This window comes from Xenopus laevis, chromosome 2L (assembly GCF_017654675.1).
Source record: "Xenopus laevis strain J_2021 chromosome 2L, Xenopus_laevis_v10.1, whole genome shotgun sequence".
Lineage (NCBI taxonomy): Eukaryota > Metazoa > Chordata > Amphibia > Anura > Pipidae > Xenopus > Xenopus laevis.
In genome coordinates this window covers 124,352,191-124,377,574 of record NC_054373.1, presented here as the reverse complement: position 1 = coordinate 124,377,574, position 25,384 = coordinate 124,352,191, and the positions used below count along the sequence as shown (strand labels likewise).

The 25,384-nt window shown below is 36.3% G+C and overlaps 2 protein-coding genes across 2 annotated transcripts; one reads left to right on the top strand and one right to left on the bottom strand.

Moving 5' to 3' along the window:
- Positions 1-76: 76 nt before the first annotated feature.
- LOC108708465 (nucleolus and neural progenitor protein) lies at positions 77-8,439 on the top strand. The gene is made up of 9 exons (XM_018247211.2): positions 77-210; positions 1,004-1,158; positions 1,538-1,623; positions 2,611-2,742; positions 4,218-4,295; positions 4,872-5,221; positions 5,540-5,601; positions 6,451-6,707; positions 7,945-8,439. Exons 1-9 carry the CDS (start codon positions 126-128, stop codon positions 8,357-8,359), a joined length of 1,620 nt encoding a protein of 539 aa, XP_018102700.1. The 5' UTR covers positions 77-125; the 3' UTR covers positions 8,360-8,439.
- Positions 8,440-12,421: 3,982 nt separating this feature from the next.
- LOC108708464 (ileal sodium/bile acid cotransporter) lies at positions 12,422-24,202 on the bottom strand. The gene is made up of 6 exons (XM_018247210.2): positions 23,592-24,202; positions 21,812-21,930; positions 19,237-19,325; positions 17,125-17,300; positions 15,779-15,936; positions 12,422-13,086 (listed from the first exon to the last, which is right to left on the bottom strand). Exons 1-6 carry the CDS (start codon positions 23,957-23,959, stop codon positions 12,971-12,973), a joined length of 1,026 nt encoding a protein of 341 aa, XP_018102699.1. The 5' UTR covers positions 23,960-24,202; the 3' UTR covers positions 12,422-12,970.
- Between the last annotated feature and the right edge of the window lie 1,182 nt (positions 24,203-25,384).

Below are 25,384 nucleotides of genomic sequence, written 5' to 3'. Positions count from 1 at the left end.
CGTTGTCACGTAAGCGTCAGAATGTCAGGCGCTGGATAGGAAGTAGTCTCTAGCGGAAGTGGATAGAATGTGTACATGTGCACGCTGTAGTGAGGGATTCGGAGAGTCTCTTTAGGCATTCGAGTATGACGTCTGAGCCGTGGAACCGACTGCACATCCCTCGCCCTGCCATTCAGAGCTTGGTGACAGTGCCTGCGGGAGCAGAGACAGGTGTGCCTTGAGGGGAGAGAATACGATGTTGTTTTGCGATATCCTCACTATATATGAGCTATACATCTGCTTACAGTTTCCATTTTATTTTTAGGAAGATGAGCGGCTGCAAAACATGACAGACGTGTTTGTACTGCTTTTGTGTTGTGATCTCGCATTCTGTTTTCAATAAAGTTAGATTTTAGAGAAGATATCCAGTGTGAGGAATGAGCAATGTCCAAGTACAGTATCTACATTTTAAAGAGATTTTTTTGTTCAGTCACTAAGGATTTCAAAGCTTTAACTCCTTAGTGAAAAACAAGAATGTGCCAGTGCATTATTTCTTAATAAAAACCTACTGGTCATGCCCATCTGTTGCACTTACAGCTGCCTCCTTCACCAGGCTGTGCAGGGAAGCATGTAGCACTTCACACACTGTACTGTAGGATAGGAACCAATCAGCAACTAGGCTGACCTGATAGGAAACTGAAGCCTGTCTTTGCTTGTGTGACTGCAATGCTGACTGGCTATCCCCCTCCTACTGTGCTTCTGGTAGGGACTATTAGGGCACACTCAACCCTCATTTGAACTCAGACAACTTTAGCAGATCTATAGGGAGCTTCAATGAAGGGGCAATTATTAAAGATAATATTAATTTTTAGAGCAAAGTAAAACCAGCACCATATATTATTCATTATTGCATACAATATTAGCAGAAATTCTCCTATCCTATATGTCTTCTTTACTATATTAACCTTATGTTGTCTGTTATAAATTGACTTTCATGTTTTCAAGTTCTATTTTTATCTTTCAGAGAAACATGTTAAAGATGTTGTAGAAAGATGTATTTCTGTCAAGGAGTCCCTGATGAGCAAAGTATTGGAGACAGAAAATGCAGCATTATATTCCATATTGTATGTCTTTAACGATAGGCTGGGTTATCACAAACCATACCTGGCATTAAAACAGGTATGGGTATCTTATTCTGTTTTGGGGTTTTAACATATATTTGATTCCAGTTAAATAAAAGAATGAGTGAATATTTTAAGGTCTGGAAAAACAGGACATTGTCCACAGACCCAAGACCTCTGTATAAGGAGCTGCTCTTTATTTCGGACAAGCATAATATCCATGGCTTTAGTTATACTAAAATCTGCAATTAATATAGATATTGGTGTATATATAGTTTCAGTGGGTTTGTGTGTAGGTATGTGTGCTGGGATTCATTTGTAGGGGTTGAACTTAATTGACTTTGATTATTTTTCAACCCAACTTAACTATGTAACTGTACAACAATGTACTCCTATAACACATTTTTGATTGGTAACTGAGCAAATTTGTCCTGCAGGTAGAACAATGCTTAAAACGACTAGCAGCTATGGGTTTAGAAACAACAATTCAAGAGATGCTTGATTTGTGTCCAAGATATTTTGGGTAAGATGGTTTTTATGTGTTTATTTTAAAATTATCAAGAATTTTGTTTTGTGGTAAGAGAACATAAAACAGGTGCATCTGTTATGTGCTCATGGTTTAATCTCATTTTAGCATTGGTGTGCATTTATTTTTCACGTGCTTATTACATATTGGTACATATTTGTAATGCAATTGCCGATGTTTTACATTTCGGCAGTGCTTTATGCACAAACAGATACTGTACATCCCAGTTAAATCCCTAAAGGCACCTTCCTGTTTTTAAAACTGATCATGGACCTTCAGGTACTTTGATAATGCTGTGCATCCCTATGTAAAAAAAAAAAAGCCCATTTTGTAGCATAACTGTTATGGAGGAACAAGTAAGTAATAATCACACTGAAATTGGGTACGCTGATTCTTATTAGAAAATTTTAGTATTTTTTTTTTTAATTTAGATATACATAAACATTATCTCAACCGCAGTGATTGTTTTATGTTGGGAATTATATTTTTACTTTAAAACTAGAAAGTAAAGTAATACATTTCAAACATTACCAATCCAATTGCAACTATTGTTTTTAGCATTCTACAGCACTTTTAAATTGCTGTTTAACTTAATGGAAAAATATACCCTGGTGTGTAGAAGAGGAGAGGTCGGATGACTAGGCAAAGGTTGTTTAATAGAAACGGTAGATTTAATTAAAATGTTGTAGGGCTCATTTACAATCTGCACTACAGGGAGCAAAGTGTTAGTTAATGTTTATATGGAGTATCTTGGTGGAGATGTGGCAGCATCAAACTGTATAACCTACATATATTAATTGAATGAGCCAAGAGTCCGTTGTAAACAGCCCTGCCCTGTTTTGAAGGCCAACTCAAAAATATGTGAAGTATAAATTGAGCATAGTTCTCTTTTATTTAGCGGTGGTGATGGCTTAATTGTTCAGTGTTTTTTATGTCAAAAACTATATGAATATGACATTTGTTGATTTTTTTTTTTTTATGCAGGAAAGACGATTTGTCTACAGAAAAGCACTACTGCCTGCCAAGTCAACCTATCATTGAAGTTGTATCTGTAAAAATACTGGGTGCCTGCAAGCTGTTATTGCGTCTTATGGACTGCTGCGAAAAAGCCTTCCAGTATCCTTCTATGTGTAATTATGTAGTATTTGCCAACTGCAGTGTTAAACTCAAAGTCTTGTTATTTTAAATTTAAGTGTGTAGTTACTTACCCATTTGCTCTTTAGCTACAAGATATTTAAGAATTAGTCCACTTGTTATTAGGGAGCTGCCACATGCCCAAAGTTTAAATGCTGCTACTGTACCCCACCCCCCGCTGCATTTTATGTGAACGAATTGTAGATGTGTGAAATTGCTTACCTGCCTAAATGTACAATGTGTTATGTGCAGGGTGCTGCATTTCTGACCAAAACCTACGAGCCTCTGTTCTCTAATGCTGACTCCCTACAAAACAATTTGACTGATTTGCAAATATGTAGTGTTGGGCTACAGCATCCAAGGCAAGCACCGTGCCCTTGATCACCTCCTGCCAGCGAGGTGACAAACAGGGATTAGCAACAAGCAGGGGAATAATATGATCATCTGTGTTTAGGTGGAAGGGCTGGTATATATATATATATATATATATATATATATATATATATATGTATGTATGTATGTATGTATGTATGTATGTATATATATATATATATGTATGTGTATATATATATATATGTGTATATATATATATATATATATATATATATTTATGTGTATACCTGTAAGGATTAAGAAGGAAGCTGTTTCATCCAATAATATTAAGGGAAACAATGCCTTCTAAGATTGAAATTCACTTGAACCTTGGAGTGTTGGCATTGCAGAACTCCACAACGTCCCAAAATACAGCATTACCATTTGCCATAAAATCTTTTATTTAAACAAGCAATAATTCATGTTTTACAGATTTACTTTTTCTCATGTAATAATTAGACTGTACCTTGTATTTGATGACGGCTAAAACGTCTTAAAACAGTATTGAAGGCAAAACAAAGCTTGGTTTTTTCATTAATGGATGTTTGCAGAACAGTAGTTTTTAAAGCATGCTGCTCCAAAATACAAGCCTTATTTCCAGAAAACACCAGTTCAAAGATTCTGTATAGTATATACTATATCCGTACTTGTACTGGAAAATATTCCAATTCTGTCCATAAAAAAAGATTTTCAGTGTAAAGTATAAATTTTCATTTCCCTTTTTTATGATATGGTAGAGGAATGTAAATGAGGATTGCTTCTTTGGATATGATATTTTAAACAGTTTATTATATTTTTTAATTTTAAAATTTGCCATTGCTGATTATTTTTTGTCTTTGGTTATTTGAGAAAATAACTAAATGAATTATGTTGAATTTAAATTGGTGAACAAATATTCATTGCTTGAGGTGTTATCTGGTCCTAGCACGTCTGTTTATGAGTTCAACTTTAACATAATTTCATTTATATATTATAGATTATAAAATATTACTCTAATATTGACAAATGTTGTTCTAGAACTTATATGACTATAAACAAAGCATGCTTTACAATTTCAGGAATACTACCCTTAACTATGTCTTCAGTTTATGTCTACAGCATATTTACCTTGAAGAATTTATAGTTGCCAATGTGGTACTTTTAGGATTGGTCAGCCGGCTCTGGTTTGTATACATCATTCAGAGATTTTCTGGAGTAAAATAGCCCTTAAATACATAGATCTAGTTGTTCAGCAGATAACCACACCCACAGATTCTGTGGAGGAGGTGGTACCGTAATGGTAATAACTTTAGTAGCCTTCCAGCAGAGGTGGTGGACACAGTAAAGGAATTTAAGATGGGTGTTAGGAAATGTTTATGTACATACACGTTTGAAAGGTAAACATGTAGAATATATAGATAGTTTTAAGGAATAATAGCATATAGTTACATAGTACATAGTTATATGCTTTTAATACATAGAAGTATTTGCAAATTAACCAGCCGTCCTTTTATCTGTTTGGGTTTCTTTCTAATTTGCTATAAAATTGAACTGCGTCATATAACCTCCCCCAGTTTCCATCAGTATCACTCGATTTCCTGACACTGCTTCACAGTAGAGTTAAATTGCAATTCAGCCCCTCTAGTCTTAGTCAGTAGCTTATTGGCCCATGTATGGGGATCTCCCAACTACCCATGAAACTGATATATGACCTAAAATAGGGCAGATATATATTATCTAATTCAGACTTTCTTTTGCAGGGTTTTGCACAGAGGCATTTTAAAGAAGTTTATCTCTCTGTATGGGGCACAATACATTTTACAGAAAGAAGTATCTGATTTCCAAAATATGCCATATATTAAGAACTTTACTTTTCCAACAAAAATTGAAGGTTTTCTGGGACCGGTGTATAATAGTATTATTAAGAGAAAGTTACCTCAAATATCATCAAAAAATCGAGCTCTGCAAATCATAAATACAGTCTTTTCATCAAATGACCTGGATGATACTGAGGAAGAAATGCGGAAACCTGCCTTTCAAAAGTTACCTGAAACAATGGAAAGTGTTGTTGATGTGGGACTTCCAGTAGAAACCAAAAGATTGTATAGAGGTAAATGTGGTTGAAAAGATTCTAGGCTCCTGCAAAATCAATGTTTGGGCAGAAAAATGTATTATAGGGGATTCAGAAAAAGATGTTATTCTATATGTGTAGAAAGCTAGATTTATTAAAGTTAAGCAGTTATTCTACACCATCATGACTCTTCTCCATTTATACCTAAGCATCATCACATTTGTGGGCATGTACTGCATTGACGTGCTTTACTGCAGTTGACTGTTGGTTATATTTAGTTGTTAAATATTTAAACAATTATAAAATCTATATATAGCTACATACGACATGTTATAATTTGTGGGATTTTTTACACAGATAATTGTGGAACATTTGATGTCAAAGCCTTGTGTCAGCAGCAAAGATCCAGCTTTGATCAGGTAAGCATTGCGATATAATGAATACTTTTAAACATTACTCCCTTAACATGATACCCTTTTGGAGAACCTCTATCAATTTCAAAGTCTCAAAATGACAAATGCATGTAAGCTTTTATTTGTAAAGCGTTTATCCAGAATGCCCGGGACCTGGGCTTTTTTCAGATAATGGATCTTTCAACATTATCATGTCAACATTAAATAAACCCAATAGGCTGGTTTTGCTTCCAATAAGGATTAAATATTTCTTAGTTGGGATCAAGTACAATGTACTGTTTTATAATTACAGAGAAAAATGAAATCTTTTTTTAAAATTTTTTATTATTTCAATAAAATGGAGTCTATGGGAGGCAGCCTTTCCATCATTTGGAGCTTTCTGTATAATGGGTTTCCGGATAACGGATCCGATACCTGTTAAGTTTTTCCCGGGCAAGTATTGCTTGTAGGAAAACTTGCACCAACCCGGGCTCTGATATTGACATATCCTGCAACCACTAGTGGAATTTTTACTGTTCTGTTAATCAGTTCTTTACAAACCATGCCCTTTATCTGCTATTCATCCCTTTGCTTTGTTTACAGATTCAGCTATTAATTTTTATACTTATAAAGATCTAAAAATAGAATTGTTTAGGTTTCCTGCCTGATGTTTACTTGATTGCGCCTTGATGTAAAATGATTGAACATATGTGGATACAGCGAATATATGTTTATGATTAAGAGCAGACAATTCTCGCACAGTATACACATTAAAGAGCTGAGTTGTTCTCCTGTAGTTGTGATGTACTGACTTAGATGCATGTGAATTTACATTGGCTTAGCATGTCTCTTTCATAGTTTTTTCTTTGTTTCCAGCCCTGTAATTCAAAACAGAAATCCAAGGCACATAAGAACAAACAGACGGTTCAGTCCTATCACAGATCAAGTTCTGAATGTGCAGGGCATATAGTGCCTAAGCTCCAGCAAACAGAGACATTCAGAGAACTTGCTGAAGAACTGCAATATGCACTAAAATGGTGCAAACACAGAAAGCTGCTGCCCGAAGTCTCTTTTTTCCGGAAGAAATATCTCAGAACAACCAGACTTAAACATGTTGAATCGCTTGGCTACAGGTATGTAGAACTGTTTTAACAACAAAAACTACCATTGTAGCTCGTAGATGTCACTACTTCTACTGTGCTGTCTTAGTTAAGGATTAGGGATCTGTACTGGAGTTTTACACAAATTAATTTACTTATTAGTTCACAAACGAGTAATGGATAGGATTGCTATGTACGTAGACTTTAAACGGATTCTGTCATGATGTTTATGATGTCGTTTTTATTTCTAAATTACACAGTTTACACTGCAAATAATTTACTCTACAATATAAAATTTCATTCCTGAACCAGCAAGTGTATTTTTTTTTAGTTGTAATATTGGTGTGTAAGCAGCCATCTCAGGTCATTTTGCCTGGGCATGTGCTTTCAGAAAGAGCCAGTTCTGCATTATGGAACTGCTTTCTGGCAGGCTGTTGTTTCTTCTACTCAATATAACTGTGTCGCAGTGCGACCTGGATTTTGCTATTGAGTGCTGTTCTACAAGGCAGCTGTTATCTTGTGTTGAGGAGCTGCTATCTGGTTACCTTCCCATTGTTCTGTTGTTGGGCTGCTGGGGGAAAAGGGAGGGGTGATATCACTCCAACTTGCAGTACAGAAGTAGAGTTAATGAAGTATATCAGAGCACAAGTCACATGTCTGGTGGCAGCTGGGAAACCAACAATATGTCTAGCCCCATGTCAGATTTCAAAATTAAATATAAAAAATCTTTGAGCTCTTTGGAGAAATGGATTTCAGTGCAGAATTCTGCTGGAGCAGCACCATTAACTGGTGCGTTTTGAAAAATGACATGAAAAATTCCCATGACAGTATTCCTTTAATTATTAGAAGCATTGCAATCATCTACAGAGATCAGAACTTTCTGGATGTAGATGAAATACAGGGCTCATTTAAAACACTGGGCAAATTTGTACCTGGGCAGCTACTCAATGATTAGCTTTTTTTAGCCAGCCACAATGCAAGCCAGCTACAATGAAAGGTAGCATCTGATTGGTTGTATGTATATATGTATATATGTATCCAAATGTGAAAGAGTTATATTTCCCCATAGAAACCCACTTTTTGTTGTACTAAATATATATGACCAAATCTATATGACGTAAGCAACAAACGTTGTAAAATCTGCATTGTATTGTGTACAACTGATTGACAAAAAAAAATCTAATCTAGACTGAAAAATCTTTTTTTTCCTCCTTACAAGTTTTGTTCTAGTTAGCGCAGTACTTTTTCTTTTTTTTTCTCTTTCTTTAAGCCTGAAAAAAAAATTGCAGTGTTTAAAAAAGTCTATCTGTCGAAGCCTGTGTCGAGGGAATCTAAGTGGAAATCATCACATGCCTAGTTTGAGAATACTAAGACTCAAGTGGACTGTTAAACATAAGGTCACTAGCAGAAAGAAGAGAAAATGCCTGAATCCTTTAAAACATCACATTATTTATTCTGAACCTTCCGAGTCTGGAGTTGAAGGAACCCATCATAAAAGTGATTCACTTTGTTTAGATCTGATCCTTGGTGCTCAAGAACTGTCATCAGCCACCACAGATATTTCTTTGACATCGGGTCATTTGAAAGCCAATGACAGGTTTGAATCCATTACTGCACCTCCGTGTTTAGAAACTAAAACGATGAACGATGACATAGATGATATATTCTCATCAATTGGGGTTTAATAAATGTAAATAAAAGCTTTACTTATCTGTAAATAGCGTTTACTTTCATATTTACAAAAAAATAAAAGGTTTTGAATTTTGTGCAGAAGTGTGTGTATTTTTATATATGTGTCAGCTGGCAAAGCTGGTCATGTACTTTGTTTAGCTACATTTCAATCTTGTAAAATGCATCTTTGGCTTGAATTAAAAGAAAACTATTATGATTAAAATGTTTGTGTTGAAAAGTCAATCTTAAAGCAGCTTCACCATTTTGTTAAGGGATGCACCAAATCCAGGATTCAGTTCGGGATTCGGCCAGGATTCGGCCTTTTTCAGCAGGATTCGGATTTGGCCGCATCCTTCTGCCGAACCGAACCTGAATCCTAATTTGCATATGGAAATTAGGGGTGGGGAGGGAAATCACGTGACTTTTTGTCAGAAAACAAGGAAGTTAAAAATGCTTTCCCCTTCCAACCCCTAATTTGCATATGCAAATTTGGGGTCGGTATTTGGCCGAATCTTTCCCGAAGGATTCGGGGGTTTGGCCGAATCCTAAATAGTGGATTCGGTGCATCCCTAATTTTGTTATTAGCATCTGTGACACTCGCATGCTCCCAAAAAGCTGAATGATTTCTTTGGAAGAGATTAGGGTTGCACCGAATCCAGTATTCGGTTCAGGAGTCGGCATTTTTCAGCAGGATTTGGCCTAATCCTTCTGCCCAGCCGAACTGAATCCTAATCTGCATATGCAAATTAGGGGCGGGGAGGGAAATCGTGTGACTTTTTGTCACAAAACAAGGAAGTAAAAAATATTTTTCCCTTCACATCTCTAATTTACATATGCAAATTAGCATTCGGTTCAGTATTCTGATGAATTTTTTTCGCGAAGGATTCGGGGGTTCGGCCAAATCCAAAATAGTGGATTTGGTGAATCCCTATAAGAGATCATGCAAAATAAAGAGAAAAGCAGGTATGGACTTTCTCCCTCCCAAAGAAAATATTCTATTTTTTTCACTTAGGACTGATGCATGAACACTGCCTTGACGGGGTGCGTCAGCTTACTTATATTTTGTACTACCTTTGTAACAGTGAGGTTGTGGAATGCACTGCCGCATGATGTTGTGATGGCTGATTCAGTTAATGCCTTTAAGAATGGCTTGGATGATTTTTTGGACAGACATAATATCAAAGGCTATTGTGATACTAAACTCTATAGTTAGTATAGGTATGGGTATATAGAATTTATGTGAAAGTAGGGAGGGGTGTGTGTATGGATGCTGGGTTTTCATTTGGAGGGGTTGAACTTGATGGACTTTGTCTTTTTTCAGCCTGAATCCTGCTGAAAAAGGCCGAATCCTGGATTCAGTGGCCTTGCACTTGTTCCTAAATATTACTGCATTTTCTAGTCCATAAATTGCAATATGGGTGAAATGGCAGCATGATGCTGACACAATGTTACAAGATAATCTAAAAAGTTAGAATAATTTATCTACAGAAGTTCTTTATAATGCTGTATTCTATGGGTGTGGAACAATGAAAATCAACATAATGATGCATAAAAGTAAATTCCACCCTTTAATTGTGTACATACTTTTCTTTTTAGGTGTGCTTTATTGCTATGGGAACTTTAGTTCTAAAAAGATTTGTAGGCTGCATATCCCTGTTCTGATGAATTTATGTAGAATGCAAACTCTTGAATGCCCAAATAACTTTGCCAACGATAAAGACGGCAAGCTAGTTTTTGCTTTAGCCAAATGTAAATGACCATTATTGGCTATATTTATTGGAGCAGAATATTGCATTAAACTGACTCCTGCATCTCAATAGATACCTGCCTTAAGCCTAGCACATAGCCTTTCTATTCTTAAAGGGATACTGTGATGGGAAAAAATTTTTTTCAAAATGAATCAGTTAATAGTGCTGCTCCAGCAGAATTGTACTGAAATCCATTTCTCAAAAGAGCAAACAGATTTTTTTTATATTCAATTTTGAAATCTGACATGGGGCTAGACATATTGTCAATTTCCAAGCTGCCCCATGTCATGTGACTTGTGCTCTGATAAACTTCAATCACTCTTTACTGCTGTACTGCAAGTTGGAGTGATATCACCCCCCTCCCTTTTCCCCCCAGCAGCCAAACAAAAGAACAATGGGAAGATAACCAGATAACAGCTCCCTAACACAAGATAACAGCTGCCTGGTAGATCTAAGAACAGCATTCAATAGTAAAAACCCATGTCCCACTGAGACACATTCAGTTACATTGAGAAGGAAAAAGAGCAGCCTGCTAGAAAGCATTTCTCTCCTGAAGTGCAGGCACAAGTCACATGACCAGGGGCAGCTGGAAAATTGACATGTCTAGCCCCATGTCAGATTTCAAAGTTGAATATAAAAAAATCTGTTTGCTCTTTTGAGAAATGGATTTCAGTGCAGAAATCTGCTGGAGCAGCACTATTAATTGATTCATTTTGAAAAAATTTTTTTCCCATGACAGTATCCCTTAAAGTATTTTATGCACACTGAATTATAACACGCATGCACAGACAGGCTCAAGGGCACAACAGGTGGTGTCCAGAAGAAATATTAGCAAATTTACAATTCTTTACTCTGTTACATGAGGGGCATGTACACAGGCAGCAACACAATGACGCTGTAGAATTGTTCCACAGGCACTAAAATGTTTTATCATTCGAGTCCTCCAAACACTACATAAACATTACACAACTTAACATGCAAGTTTGAACTGTTATTTTATTAGATATCATGTATACATAGTCAAAAAGAACACAAAGCTTTCCATAAATACTTCTAATACAATAATACACCATGCTATCTAGTCACAGAAAATATTAACATAATATACTGTATTTACAAAAAGTTGTTTTGAATGAGTAAAACTGTAAAGACTTATTGACAATGACAGTTTTAGGATTAAATATAGGTTATTAAATGAATATGGTACATCATTTGCAGTCTATTTCAATTAGGGGAACATTGAAATAATATAAGGGGCCGAATCATCAAGGGTCGAATATCGAGGGTTAATTAACCCTCGATATTCGACTAGGAATTGAAATCCTTCGACTTCGAATATCGAAGTCGAAGGATTTAGCGCAAATTCTGCAATCGTACGATCGAAGGATTATTCCTTCGATCGAACGATTAAATCCTTCGAATCAAACGATTCGAAGGATTTGAATTCAATGATCGAAGGAATATCCTTCGATCAAAAAAACTTAGGCAAGCCTATGGGGACCTTCCCTATAGGCTAACATTGACTTCGGTAGCTTTTATCTGCCGTACTAGGGGGTAGAAGTTTTTTTTAAAGAGACAGTACTTCGACTATCGAATAGTCGAACGATTTTTAGTTCGAATCCTTCGATTCGTAGTCGAAGGTCGAACTAGCCCATTCGATGGTCAAAGTAGCCCAAAAAACACTTCGAAATTCGAAGTTTTTTTACTTCGAATCCTTCACTCGAATTTAGTGAATCGGCCCCTAAATGTTCGGTTAAATCTGTGGCTGTTCAGTGATGTGTCCTGGCTGAGTAAATGACCAAATGAGTAATGATGATTTTTGACAACTGTATTAAATGGGCCATAACTTGAAGCATGCCTCACTTCGGACAATTTAAACATGAAGTTCAGACTAAATACAGATTAAGGGGTGTTTTCTGACCCTGACTACTTTAAAAGGGCGAACAGGGCTCCCATACAAATAATAGAGAGGAAGTTTGTTCTGCCACTTTGTAGGTTACAGGTGAGACCTGACCTTAAATGTTACATTCAGTTTTGAAGACACTTTTTACATCCACACACACTATTCTCTGCAGTCAGGGCTTGTCCCATCTTGTTATTATTATATCCCCAACAAAATCAACGTTTCATCAGGAAGGGAGGTTAAAACCCCCTGAAACCTGTACGCGGATCCGTGAATATAATTGCTGTTACTAAAAGAATATGTAACATTAAATAAACCCAATATGGAATGATGCAGTTTTGTTACCATCAAGTACCAGGTACTGGTTTATTATTACAGAGAAAAAGGAAATCATTTTTAAAAATTTTGATTATTTGATTGAAATGGAGTCTATGGGAGATGGTCTTTCCATAATTCGGAACTTTTGGGTTTCCGGATAACGGATCCCATAACTGTACTGTGTAGCCCATGTGCCTAAAATCTTATGTAAGCTCAAGTTGGTTCTGCCAGGTGTATGGGTAAATTCCCTTTCAGGCTTTAATGGCTATAAAGAAATGCTCATAAGCAATCCTACTTTTAAAGCCCCCCCCCCCCTGGTGCATTTTTGAATTGTTTTTGTCAGCTATTAACTTCTTGAAGTTTGCTAGCTTATGAATACCATTTATTTCCACCCAACGGATATACAAAATAGAAATTTTTGTTTTTCTCCCTATGTAGGGAAATCTGTTTCAAGCTGACTTATTATGCAATTGCTACATATGTTCTGTAAAACTCAATGCATTACTGATGCACTTTTTAAATGTCTCATAAATGTCAAAGTAAAATATTGAGCACAGTTTTTTATATTACATAGTCTTGGTTGGTTTGCGCTCCTGCTATTTGATTCCTTCTCTCTTCTACGGCCAGTTTTGCACCCAGGATGGTGTATTGCCATCTCACTTTGTTGCTTTCTCATCTAGATTAAATCCACCGTTTGTTACAGCGTAGGGCGAATCATCTGTGTTTTCTTGCTCTGTTTTTTTGCCACAGGTCTTTAAATATATTCTGTAACCTGGGAACAAATTGAAAGAGTCATTCCATTCCTCTTTACAGGAGCCGTTATATAAAATGTGTGACCCTCTGTATGTTGGCAACTTGGTGGTTGATATAATCAACAGTGTTTAAGAACTAGTGAGTTATCTGGTTATGAAAATAGGCATTTTTATTACTTTTGTATAAAAAACAGGTTAAGTTGCTGGTCTTTGCCGTACATGCACACTCTCCCATTCTCCAATAACTGTAAAGAAGAGACTATGGGGCAAATTCACTAAGCGCCTAACGCTAGCGTCAATTCGCTAGTGTTACTTCGCACCCTTATGCCTGGCGAATTTTCGCAACGGACGTACCTACGCAAATTCACTAAAGCGCGCATTGTACTGAACGCTACCTTTTACGCTAGACTTCCTTCGCCACCTCAGACCAGGCGAAGCGCAATAGAGTAGATAGGGATTGCTTCAAAAAAAGTTCAAATTTTTTCTAAGTGCCAAAAAACGCTGGCGTTTTTTCTATATTATGGGGATAGGCTGAAAAAGATCGAAAACATTTTTGGGGCTCCCTTCCTTCCCCCCTACATTTCCTAACTCATGGCAACTTAACTATACAGTGGGCACATGTTTAGGGCAAAATAAAAATTTTATTTGATGTTTTGAAGGTTTCCCAGGCATTTGTAGTGATTGTACGTATTCCTCCATTGAAATTTTAAATGCAAATTAACCATCGCTAGCGTAACTTTGCTTTGCTTAGCGAATCAACGCTAACGCAACTTCGCAACCTTACGCTACCCCTGAGCGCAACTTCGGATTTTAGTGAATTTGCGGAGCGCTGGCGAAACTACGCCTGGCGAAGTGCAGCGAAGTTACGCCTGGCGCAACTACGAATCTTAGTGAATTTGCCCCTTAGGCGGGAATTCACAAGAGTTGAGGAAGCATTTTTTGGAGTAAAAGTGGTGTGAATGCAATCCCCATATTCACAGAACAGAAATCTGCCAAAATACAAACTCGACTGCCACCAAATGAAAGTCACATGACCAAAGATGGTGGAGTTTTAAAGTTCTGGATGTGCGATGGTGCGATGGCGAGTTGGTGCAAGTTTAACTGATGCGGTGGGGAAGGGGTGGATGATCTGTGCACTGGCAAAACTAAAAAATTTATAGGAGGTTTTAGCCCCCCTTAACAGAAGACATCACCAAATGGATATACAGTATCTTATGTAGTGCTGCATTCATCAACTGAAAGAAATGTTGGTGATAAAGTATTTGTTCCCCAAATTGCCCTTTAAAAGAGGCAGGAATTATCTTCTCTGAAAGGCACCATCATTAGCACAAGGCACAGGTACAGATTAGAGCTACCAGATTTAGGAAAAGCTAAATACCAATTAAGAAAAATGTTGTGCGACACAAAGACAAAACCCAGAAACTGTCGTTTAAAAGACAAGTGGAGATAGAGGTTTGTGAATATGGTAGGAAATCTGACAAATCGATCTTCACTTTTATTTTCTCTAAACATCACATTTGTGAATTCTCTCATATGTATTGCAGCAACAACTCACTAACAAGTTGCAAAAATTGTGCCAAAAAATGTTGCACAGAACTCTGCCTAAGAACACATTGTAAAAGGACAACATTTTTAGTAATCATACATTGCTGCCTTGCTATCATGGCTCCTTGGCTCAGTTTCAGCCAGGACACTATCTGCAAGGAAAATTGGAAGGTCCCTTTATGCCTGCATGGATTTCCTCTGGTTTTTCTGGCTTACTTTCACTTTCCAAAAACAAAATGACTAATTGATATATATGATAGGCACAGTAAGGGGCTGATTCACTAAGGGTCGAATATCGAGGGTTAATTAACCCTCGATATTCGACTAGGAACTAAAATCCTTCGACTTCGAATATCGAAGTCGAAGGATTTAGCGCAGATAGTACGATCGAAGGATTATTCCTTCGATCGAACGATTAAATCCTTCGAATCGAACGATTCTAAGGATTTAAATCCAACGATCGAAGGAATATCCTTCGATCAAAAAAAGTTAGCCAAGCCTATGAGGACCTTCCCCATAGGCTAACATTGACTTCGGTAGCTTTTAGATGGCGAACTAGGGGGTCGAAGTTTTTTTTAAAGAGACAGTACTTCGACTATCGAATAGTCGAACGATTTTTAGTTTGAATCATTCGATTCGAAGTCGTAGTCGAAGGTCGAAGTAGCCCATTCGATGGTCGAAGTAGCCCAAAAAAAACTTCGAAATTCGAAGTTTTTTTTACTTCGAATCCTTCACTCGAAGTTAGTGAATCGGCCCCTAAATGTCAGTAAGGAGCTACAGAATATGTTGGTGCTATTTAAATAATTGATAATAATAATCTGCACACCCTTTCATAAGATGGCCAAAGCATTGCTATTTGTTGTGAAAATAATATATTTTATGTTCAAGGGGGGTCTGTATTGCCCTGCTTCATTCTTTGGGGTATGCAAATAAAAACTAGGTTTTTGTTTTGATTTTTTTTTTCCTCTGCATTCTGCTGCCTGATAATAATCAGGAACTAACGTGAAAGCCTTGTAAATAATCTTAGAATAAGACCAGTCATAACCTATGATGCAGTTCAGGTATTCTTCATAAACTTACAGATTGCAAGAGCTGACAAGGCAGACAAATTAGTCTATGCATTTAAACTGTCAATACGTACGGTACTAGTCATTATGGCAAACATACCTGTTAAAAGTATAAGTGCAATGAGAAGTTGGAAAATACTGTAGATAAGTGGGAATGTAAAAATCAGACCAAGCTGTTCAGGTGGAAACGAGAGCTGTACAATAGTGGAACAAAGCTGGGTGTTTTGCATCCCTGTTTCGAGAGACACTGTGCGACATCTAAAGAACAGAAAAGAATTCCTTTCATTTTACTGAAATAGCTCGGTGTTGAACAACATGTAATGCATCACTGGTATTTGTAAAATACAAGAAATGAGGCACTAAGTGACCTTTTTATAATTTGGTTTAAATGTTTGAGAATCATGAGAGCAAAAGTAGAAAATGTTATTTTAATTATAACTGCATGTCATAAAGAATGGACATTCTTGTCCTTGTATCTTTTCTTTATAACATTTGAACATCGCATCTGCAGTTTGTATGAGTATTATTCATTTGATTATTATCTGAGCACTGATATCCACCATTAAGGGGGTTATTTATCAACGGTTGGGCAAAAACTTGAAAAATTATTTTTTTTTAAAGAAAAATACCCCGAATCTGGAAATCTACTGTATAACATGTCGATATCAAGAAGTCAATAGCAGAGGTCCCTTGACCATTTGAAGATGTTTGTAGCCTTCATGATGTTTGAGTTTCTATCAGTGAGTTCCTGCTGAAAATTTGATCAATTTGAGTGATTTGAGGTTTTTTTCCAACAAAAACTGAGTTTTTCAACCCGACTACACTGATTTGCATTTCTTACATTCTAGTTTTTTCTCAAGTTAGAAGCCATATGAGTTTATTCGAGATCTAACAAAAGCTCACAAAGCTCAAAATTCGACCTTTGATATATAACCCCCTTAATGTATGGTGGTGGTGGACAAATCTATAAAATAGTATCTGCTAAGCACATTAATCTGAAAACAATAAATAAATATACATTTACCTGGGTGTGCACACACAAAAGATGAATGATAAAAAAAAGACCACATTATTGCATTCTTTTTTAAAGTCCCAAAACTTTGAAATGTGAAGTGCTTTCACATTCAATGATTTACTTATAAACCCTTAAGCATAACAAAGTATATTAACAAAAATGACTGCATCTTTCCAAAGGATTTCTGTGAAGATTCCTGACCAGATGCTCCTACAGCAACAGTGCTTCCTAACACAATTGGTCTTTGAAATAGTTTTTGCAGTATTTGGGGGAATATATACTCTTCGCCCTTAGATAACTATAACCAGTTTTCACACCTGTGAGAAGAGTTTCAGCCTCCTATATTGCTCATTAGAACAGTATTAAGGTATGTTTCTCACAAGCAATCTTATCATGATGTATTACTTATTCTTTTAAATATCCGTACATACCTGCTTGGAGTCAGGTTGGATGTGTATGCTAAAGCAAACCCCACTGTATAGCCAATAGCAGGAAATATTGTCCCTAAAATCCACAGCTTTGGATCAATTGTCCAGGATCCCTTGTAGAGAACTCCACCAATCACAGCTACGAGTACTATGAGAATACCTCCCAAAATAGAACCAACCTACAACACAAAATAACAGTTCTAAAATACCACTGGAATTATTATTGTCCTTACTATAGTCCCTGTATTGTTCCACTGAGACTGTAAGCTCTTTTAGGCAGGTGCTCTTTAATTCTGGTTTTGGTTACCAGTTGAATTTCTTTAATGTAATCTGTATGTTCATTGTAAGCATCAATGTATTGTATAGAGCTGCAGAATATGTTTGTGCTTTAAAATATGTGTTAACGGAGAAGGAAAGCTACCGAAGCTGTTCATTACCAATAGATTAGCCACAATAGTGCAAGCTAAAACACTATATTTATTCTGCAGAATGCTTTATCATAACTGAGTTAACAGCTCTAGAACTCTCTCTGTTTGTTTAGGATATCAGCTGTCATATTAGCTTGTTGTGACATCACTTCCTGCCTGAGTCTCTCCCTGCTATAGCCACAGCTCTGGGCTCTGATTACAGCAGGGAGGGGAGGAGGGAAAAGGGAGAGGAAGAGGGAGAGAGGAGCAAACTGAGCATGCGCATGCCCTGCCCTGGAGGTTTAAGCTGAAAACAGGAAGTCTAATACAGAAGTCCATGTATACACAATAGAAGGAAAAATATGTTGTGTTTCTTTTGACTGAGGACTCGGAGCAGAATTAATTTGAGGGTTTACTGGTGTATTTATATTGATCTTTCTGATAAAGCTTACTTAATTTTAGCCTTTCCTTCTCATTTAATAATAAAAACTGTAGACCAAAAGCAAATTGTCTGAGAATCATTGTCTACATCAAACTAAACATGTATTTATTTTTAGATAAACTTCCCCTTTAAGAAACCATGCAGAGTGTGAAATATAATATAGGTGAACCAATTAAAAAAAAAAAATGTAACACCAAAAATTCAAGTGTTTTTAAAGTAATTAAAATATAATTTACCATTTCCCTGCACTGGTACAACTGGTGTGTTTGTTTCTGAAACACTATTATAGTTTATATAAACAAATTGCTGTGTAGCCATGGGGGCAGCCATTCAAGCACAGGTTACATAGCAAATAACAAATGCAATCTGTAGAATACCATTATATTCTAAGCAGAGTTTATCTGTTATCTGCTAAGTAACCTGTGCCTTTTTTCCTTTTTTAGCTTGAATGGCTGCCCCCATGTCAGCGCAGTGGAGCACAGGGGCGCCATGTTCGCCAGCCTCGGCATCTTTGTTAAGTGAGCGCCTTGTTTGTTTTTCCACCACAATTTAGGTTACTTAAAGTGGACCTGTCACCTACACATAAAAAGCTGCATAATGAAAGTCCTTTGCAAATTAAATATGAAACCCCAAATTTTTGTTTCATTAAAACATCCATACCTGTTATAAAGGTGTTTAAATATCTAAACTGTCAATCAAATATTACCTGCCCCGCCTCTATGCCCGTGGCATAGAGGAGGGGCAGTCAATTACTTTCACTTTCCATTCAGCACTTCCTACATGTCACTGCTCTCCTCACATTCCCCCTTCCCTCCTCAGGCTTTATAATTGTGTAGGGCACTGCACATGGACATTAGGTCCCTCATTCTGGTTCATACACAAGATTTTGGGGTGATACACAATTCCCCTTAATAACCGTGTCCACAAAATGGCTGCTGCCTGCTTGCTGTGATTGTATAATTCCAAGACAGAAGGAAACAAAATTTAAATAATAAATACAGTGTAAGTAAAGTGTATTTTGCTCAACTAACATGATAGAAAATAATTTGAAATTATTTTTTAGGGTGACAGGTCCCCTTTAAATCATGTATGCCCAGCCTATCATCTACATTCAGCCTAATGTTTTCTGTATGTATATGTTACTGTGAATATCACACTCCACATTTTGGAATAGTATTTGAATTACAGTCTAGTTTATCATTTACTGTAAGTGGACATTTCACTTGATATAAACATAATTTAAACCTACTTTATTTACTTCCTTACCTTAAGTATTTTCTTTGCCTTTTCGGGCCACTTATAATTAACAAACATCCCTACTGCAACAGGAACAACTAGAGTTGCCAAGGAAATCCCTGAAGGTGAAAGGAAACACCATAAACAAACGTCAAAATGTATTTATGATGATATACGCAATAGAACCACATATTGCTGCATCACAGACAGACAATAGAATTCTAATGAAACCTGGTTAATGGTTTAATAGATGGAAACCCCCTATTTGTCTTGTTAGCCCTATTGTAATCTTTTTTATTGTTTCTCATTACTTTTTTAAATGCATGTATATTGCAAAGCTGCTTAGTACTACATTTGCTTTAAAAAACAGAGATCCCCTTTAAAGTTTAATCACGAAACTTTTAATGCGTTGCCCATGAAAACTTTCCAAAGCAATCTAATCAGTATGCCTGAAAGATTCCTATACCGAATGCATTTAATTTACCACATCCAATAACCTTCAAATTGTATTAATCAGTTGTAATAATAAAACCCTTATTCTGTGTATCAACTCAACTTGATTTGTTCCACTGCGTTTTACAAAGTCATTGCACACTGCCCTCAGAAAGAGCCACCTAAATAACAGATCTGAAGTATGTGATTATACTGCAGATTTTCAAGGGAACTTTGTTTTAAAAGGATATTTTCCAAGTCAATACGTTTAACAAGAGTCAAAGAGCAAATGAAACTGTTAAGTTTGAGCTAGTAAATATATTACAAGCGTAGATGCAACCAGTTATATTGCAGACAAATGAATTTATCCTACTGTCTTTACATCATGAAACTGTTTCACACTTTTTTTAAACATTTTATATCTACAGGGCAAATAGAATTCAAATAAGAAGCTGTTACAATATTAAAGAAAAGCTTTTTTATTAGACTAGTTTATGTAATGTTGTTTTTATGGCCTAATGGACTGAAGAGAATTATTACTAGTGTTGCTTCATAGGCATGTTCATAATTAACTATTGTCGTCTGTTGCTATTAGATTTTTTTTCTGGGGCCCTTGGTAAACCAAAGCACCTTTTAGCTGATTGATCATGAACTATTAGCAGTAAACATTTATTGGTGCAGTTGGAATAGTGGAACCAAACATATGACAAAGGGTTACTACAATAAAGAACATTATTAAGTAGATGATTCCACTGGAAGACAAATGAAGTTTAGGATGAGGTGGTTCACCTTTAAGTTAACTTTTAGTATGTTATAAAATTACATATTCCTAGCAAGCTTACAATAGCTCTCAATTATTTTTTTGTAATATTTTAATCATTTGCCTTCCTCTTCTACATCTCTCCAGCTTTCTAATGGAGGTCACGCAGCTTCAACTGTGCATACTCCTCCAAGATCCATGTCACTGCTCTAACAGAAGATGATCAGAGCGAGACAGAAGACGGTGCCTTTGAATGCCTCTGCAGTTTTATTGCAGGTCCGGATACAGGTGGACTTCTCAGAATAATAGATGCTGCAGGGATGAAGCTTGGAGGGGGGGGGGGCATTGGAACAGGCAGTGGAAGGGGGCTAGGGGTTAGTTCTCCTTTAACACTATTGCTAGAGCTAGGGATGCACCAAATCCCTATTTGGGGATTTGGTGGAATCCTGAACCAAGGAAGTGGGAAAAAACACACTTTCCTCTTGGTGGGAGGAAAAGTCACATGATTTTAAGAAATTGGATTCAGTTCAGCTGAATCCCAAACCAGATCCTGGATTCTCTGCATCCTTAGCTAGAATCCTTCAACTCTCGCCCAAGTGATAACAAACTCTACAGTGTAAAATATTTATTTTGGTTGCCCATTAAAATGGTGCTATACCTTTGCATTAACTTTAGTATGATGTGCAGATAGATATTTTGAACTGCTTTTCATTTTACTCTTATGGCTTTTGAATTATCTAAGTTTTTGTTGGAATTTCAGCAGCTATCTGGTTGTTAACGTCCTAGTTGTTAACTTCCAGGTTGTTAACGTCCAGTTTACCATAGCAACAAGGAAGTAGACAGACTGAAAGATGAATAGGAGAGAGCCCAAATAAACAGAAAAGTAATTAACGTAGCAATAACAATAACATTGTAGCCTAGCAGCACAATAGCATTTTGGCTGCTGGGGTTAGTTACACCCTACATATATAGCATTTTTAATTACATGCTGGAAAAAACAGAAGAAGAGGGCAGTTATTTAAATTGTGAGCTACTCCTTTCCTATGCACCTCTTTTTTAATTTTGAGACCATAACAATTTTAGAAATAATGTAAAGACCACCATTGCAATATAGATCTGAATTTACCTTTTAGAATATTCTATGCCGGCTTTGCTGTAACTTTGTAGCCCTAGTTCTGCTACACATTTTCACTTGGCTTCCCATCACCTATAAAATCCTATTTTGTTCAATCAACAATTCCCACCTTGTACATTATCTTTTACTTTTCTCCTGTTTTCTTATTTTTTAGGAGGAACATATCCATTTCTGTTTCCTATCATTATAGTTTTATCTTGCTTTCATTCACTACTACTATTCATCTACCTTATGGCAGTAAAAAGTATTTACAAAACAAAAATGAGTTTGATACTTACCTATACTGTCATAAGGAATTATTATGGCACTTGAGTCAACCCATTTTTTAGTGTACACAAAGAGACACAAAGGCATCATACCCAGTGCAAGCAGTGTGGAGCAGGTTGTCATACTTAGACTGCAAATCAACCAGAGAAGATTTTGTTAACAAAGTAATCTTCATACTTAAGACAAGCATAGACATGAATACATTCTGACCTATAGAGGCACATTTATCAAGGGTCGGGTTTCTAATTCATGTGAGTTCATGTGAGAACATGAATTCTACTTAACTCGAAATTCGAATATTTGATTATTTATTTAAAAAATGGAATATGGAAAACTCGGACTAATTTTACCGTCCCAAAAACTTGACTTGAATTGCGATTAGAATTTGACCAAACTTGATTGGAGTTTTTTCTCCGTCAGGAAGGCTTCAAACATCTTCAAATTGGTCAGTGGACATCTCCCATTGACTTATACAGGAATTCGGCATGTTTAAGGTTGCGAATAGTCAAATTCTTTGATAAATCTCAAAAAATTAATTTGAATTTTTTAAAAAAAAACTCTTTGACAGTTTTGACCATAAAAAAAATTTGAATTCCTTAATAAATCTGCCACATAATGTACAGTGTAACGAACAGCTTTAAGTTAAACGGTAAGGTTTTTGTTGTAAATATTCCTGGTGTGGTCTGTGCTTAAAGGAGAACTAAAGCCTAACTAAAGAAGTAGGCTAGAAATGTTGTACATTATAGTTTGAACTTCTGTACCAGCCCAAGGCAACCACAGTCCTTTAGCAGGGAAGATCTGTATCTCCAAAGATGCCCCAGTAGCTCCCCATCTTCTTTTCTGCTGATTCACTGCACATGCTCTGTGCTGCTGTCACTTACTGAGCTTAGGGATCCACTCACAATATATAGTATACATAGAATAGAAATGTCACAATATAAGGCTGATTAGTAATGAATACAGATAATTACTACATGGCAGCACAGAAACCAGTGCAACTAGAATCAGAATTTAATAATCAGCCTTGTAGCATCAGCTTATATTACAGGCAAACCTTATTTTCTGCTTGATAATTAGTGACAACCCCTAAGCTTAGCTTCTCAACAGCTGCTCAGAGCCCACTGAGCATGTGAGAGTCGCAGACACTTTCCAAGATGGTGACCCCCTGTGACAAGTTTGAAGTCCTGGATCATTGCTGCTTTTGAGAAGCTGAAACTTTAGGCTGGTGCAATAAGTTCAGTATATTAAATATGGCATTTTTGGTCATTTTCATTTTTAGGGGTTAGTTCTCCTTTAAGCCCCAGTTTCTGATAAAGTATCAGAATGAAGTGATTCAGGGAAAGGGAAGAGACATTTATGAAGTTGGGAAGTAAAGGCAAAATGGGAATGTGGATTGATTGCACCTAATTAGAAGAATTTGAATTAGTGGAATATGACCACCCTTTACCATTCTTATATTCCATTAAATGTAATAACATTCTGGTGGGTATTGTACCTCTGATATTATAGTATAATACATATAATGTTTACTTGCTTTGAATTTACCACAATACTGCACAGCATGCACTGACACTTATCATGCAGAATTTGTATTTAAATCTTAATAATGATTTCTGCTAAATAATCTGAATAGCCTTTAGTAATATCATTTAGATCATATAGATGGTTATCTTTCCCTGAACTACATTTTCTATTACTTAATGTATTATTTTATAAATCATTAATATATACAAATACTATTAAATAAATAATAGATCTATGTCTATAACGTTAATAATCTATGTGCCATACCTTAAATCCATATCACCGTCTAGCCAGTATGTCAAGATGTTGGAACTCGTTCCTCCCGGACAGCAGCCCATGATAAGAACCACAACAGCTTGAATCGGCAGAATATCAAATGCAAGGGACAGCACAAAACCTGCAAGTGGCATTATTCCAAACTGACAGAGAAATCCTACAACTATTCCCCAGGGGTGCCTAATATGACCCCAAAATTTCTGAAATTCCACACTGCAGCCCAGGGAAAACATCACTAATGCCAATAAGGTAGTAATCACAGTACTTAAAGTAATGCTAAGTATGTAATTAAAATTGTCAACAGGCTGCAGACAAGAGGTGCCATTGCAAATGGTGACGTTTGCTGGACAGGACTGCATTGTATGGGCTTTTTTGGCCTTTGCTTGGGTGATGTCAGTAGCTGCCTTGTCTTGATATCATAGAGTTGGAAGTGTTCCGTGCTTCTTGTGCAGTTCTTCAAGAAGGAAAGGATTTTTTTGGACTCCAAAATCAGCTGTATTTAAGTGCCAAAAATCCAATAAAGATGGGCTGTACCTATTTTATGAGTTTATTCCCCTGTACGATAGCCAACTGGTAGCACTGGAAGAACTAGTAAAGTAAGAGGTGATAAAATTCTAAGAATACTGCATTTTACTAGAAAAGAAAACTTTCAGCTTAATTATTTATTAGACCTTTGTCGCTGTCGTTCTACATAGAACTGAAATGTCTAAACGCAAAAGCCATAACTTTGTCATCGTTTAAATAATGTTTCTGTTTTCTTTGGCAGCTTGTGCTTATCTTCATGCGCTCTTAGGGTTTATCACATCCTTGGAACTACTTCTTATTGATCTTTTCAGAGTTTTCATTTCTATTTTACATTTCTTAATTCATTTTCTGTTTAGAAGATTGTTTTCGTTGCATGGTTTCAAGCCTCCCAACTCAGTATGATTAACAGAAAGATTTCTGAATGTGTAAGTACACGAATGAATAAATTGTACCCTAGTAGTCTGGAAACTTTACCTGGCATTGGTTAACCATTGTTAATACTTCTCCACTAACCTGCACATTAAAGGATATACAGCATTATTATTATTAACATGTATTTATATAGCGCCAACATATTGCGTAGCACTGTTATATTGATCAGCCTAAATTTTAGTCAAAAATCTGTTTTCTTGTTGAGTAGAAGAGAGGACCTACATGAAGTTATCTGCCCTAGCTGCTATTGTTTTACTAGAGGCTGTGGGTGCGATTTAACTGGTTGTTCTCACAAGTAAGTGTGTCAGATTCCATTCCTATGAATAAAATATAGGAAGATAAATTCATTTTCAAGTTGCGTTTATTGTCATTTTGGTTCTACTTATACATCCTCGTTCTCTACAAAATTGAATGTTTTTTGTGTGTGCATGTGCCAAGGTCAAATTCTTGTTTTCCATATGGCACTTTAGTTGCTGTATAACAAGAATAAAGTCTGTGTTTGCAGTTAATACTTTGAGTTTCAGTAAGCACATAGTCTCTTAGGTACTGTAAACAGGGATGTCAAACTACTTATCAGGTATCCTGTTAATTAGAGTTTGACATACACCCTTAGGGGACTAGGAGTTTACAGAAAATTTTGTCTGACAACATAGATATTCTCCTGACTATTTTATACTGCTGGAAATGTAGCCAAGCACATAAACATGTATCTCAGATTTTTCCAGGAATTTTGCTATCAACCTTTAAAGAAAATCTCCCTATCACAGTGAAGATGAAGGTTTCATTTTACCATTTATCATATAGAGATGCAAAAGCCTTATTGCCAC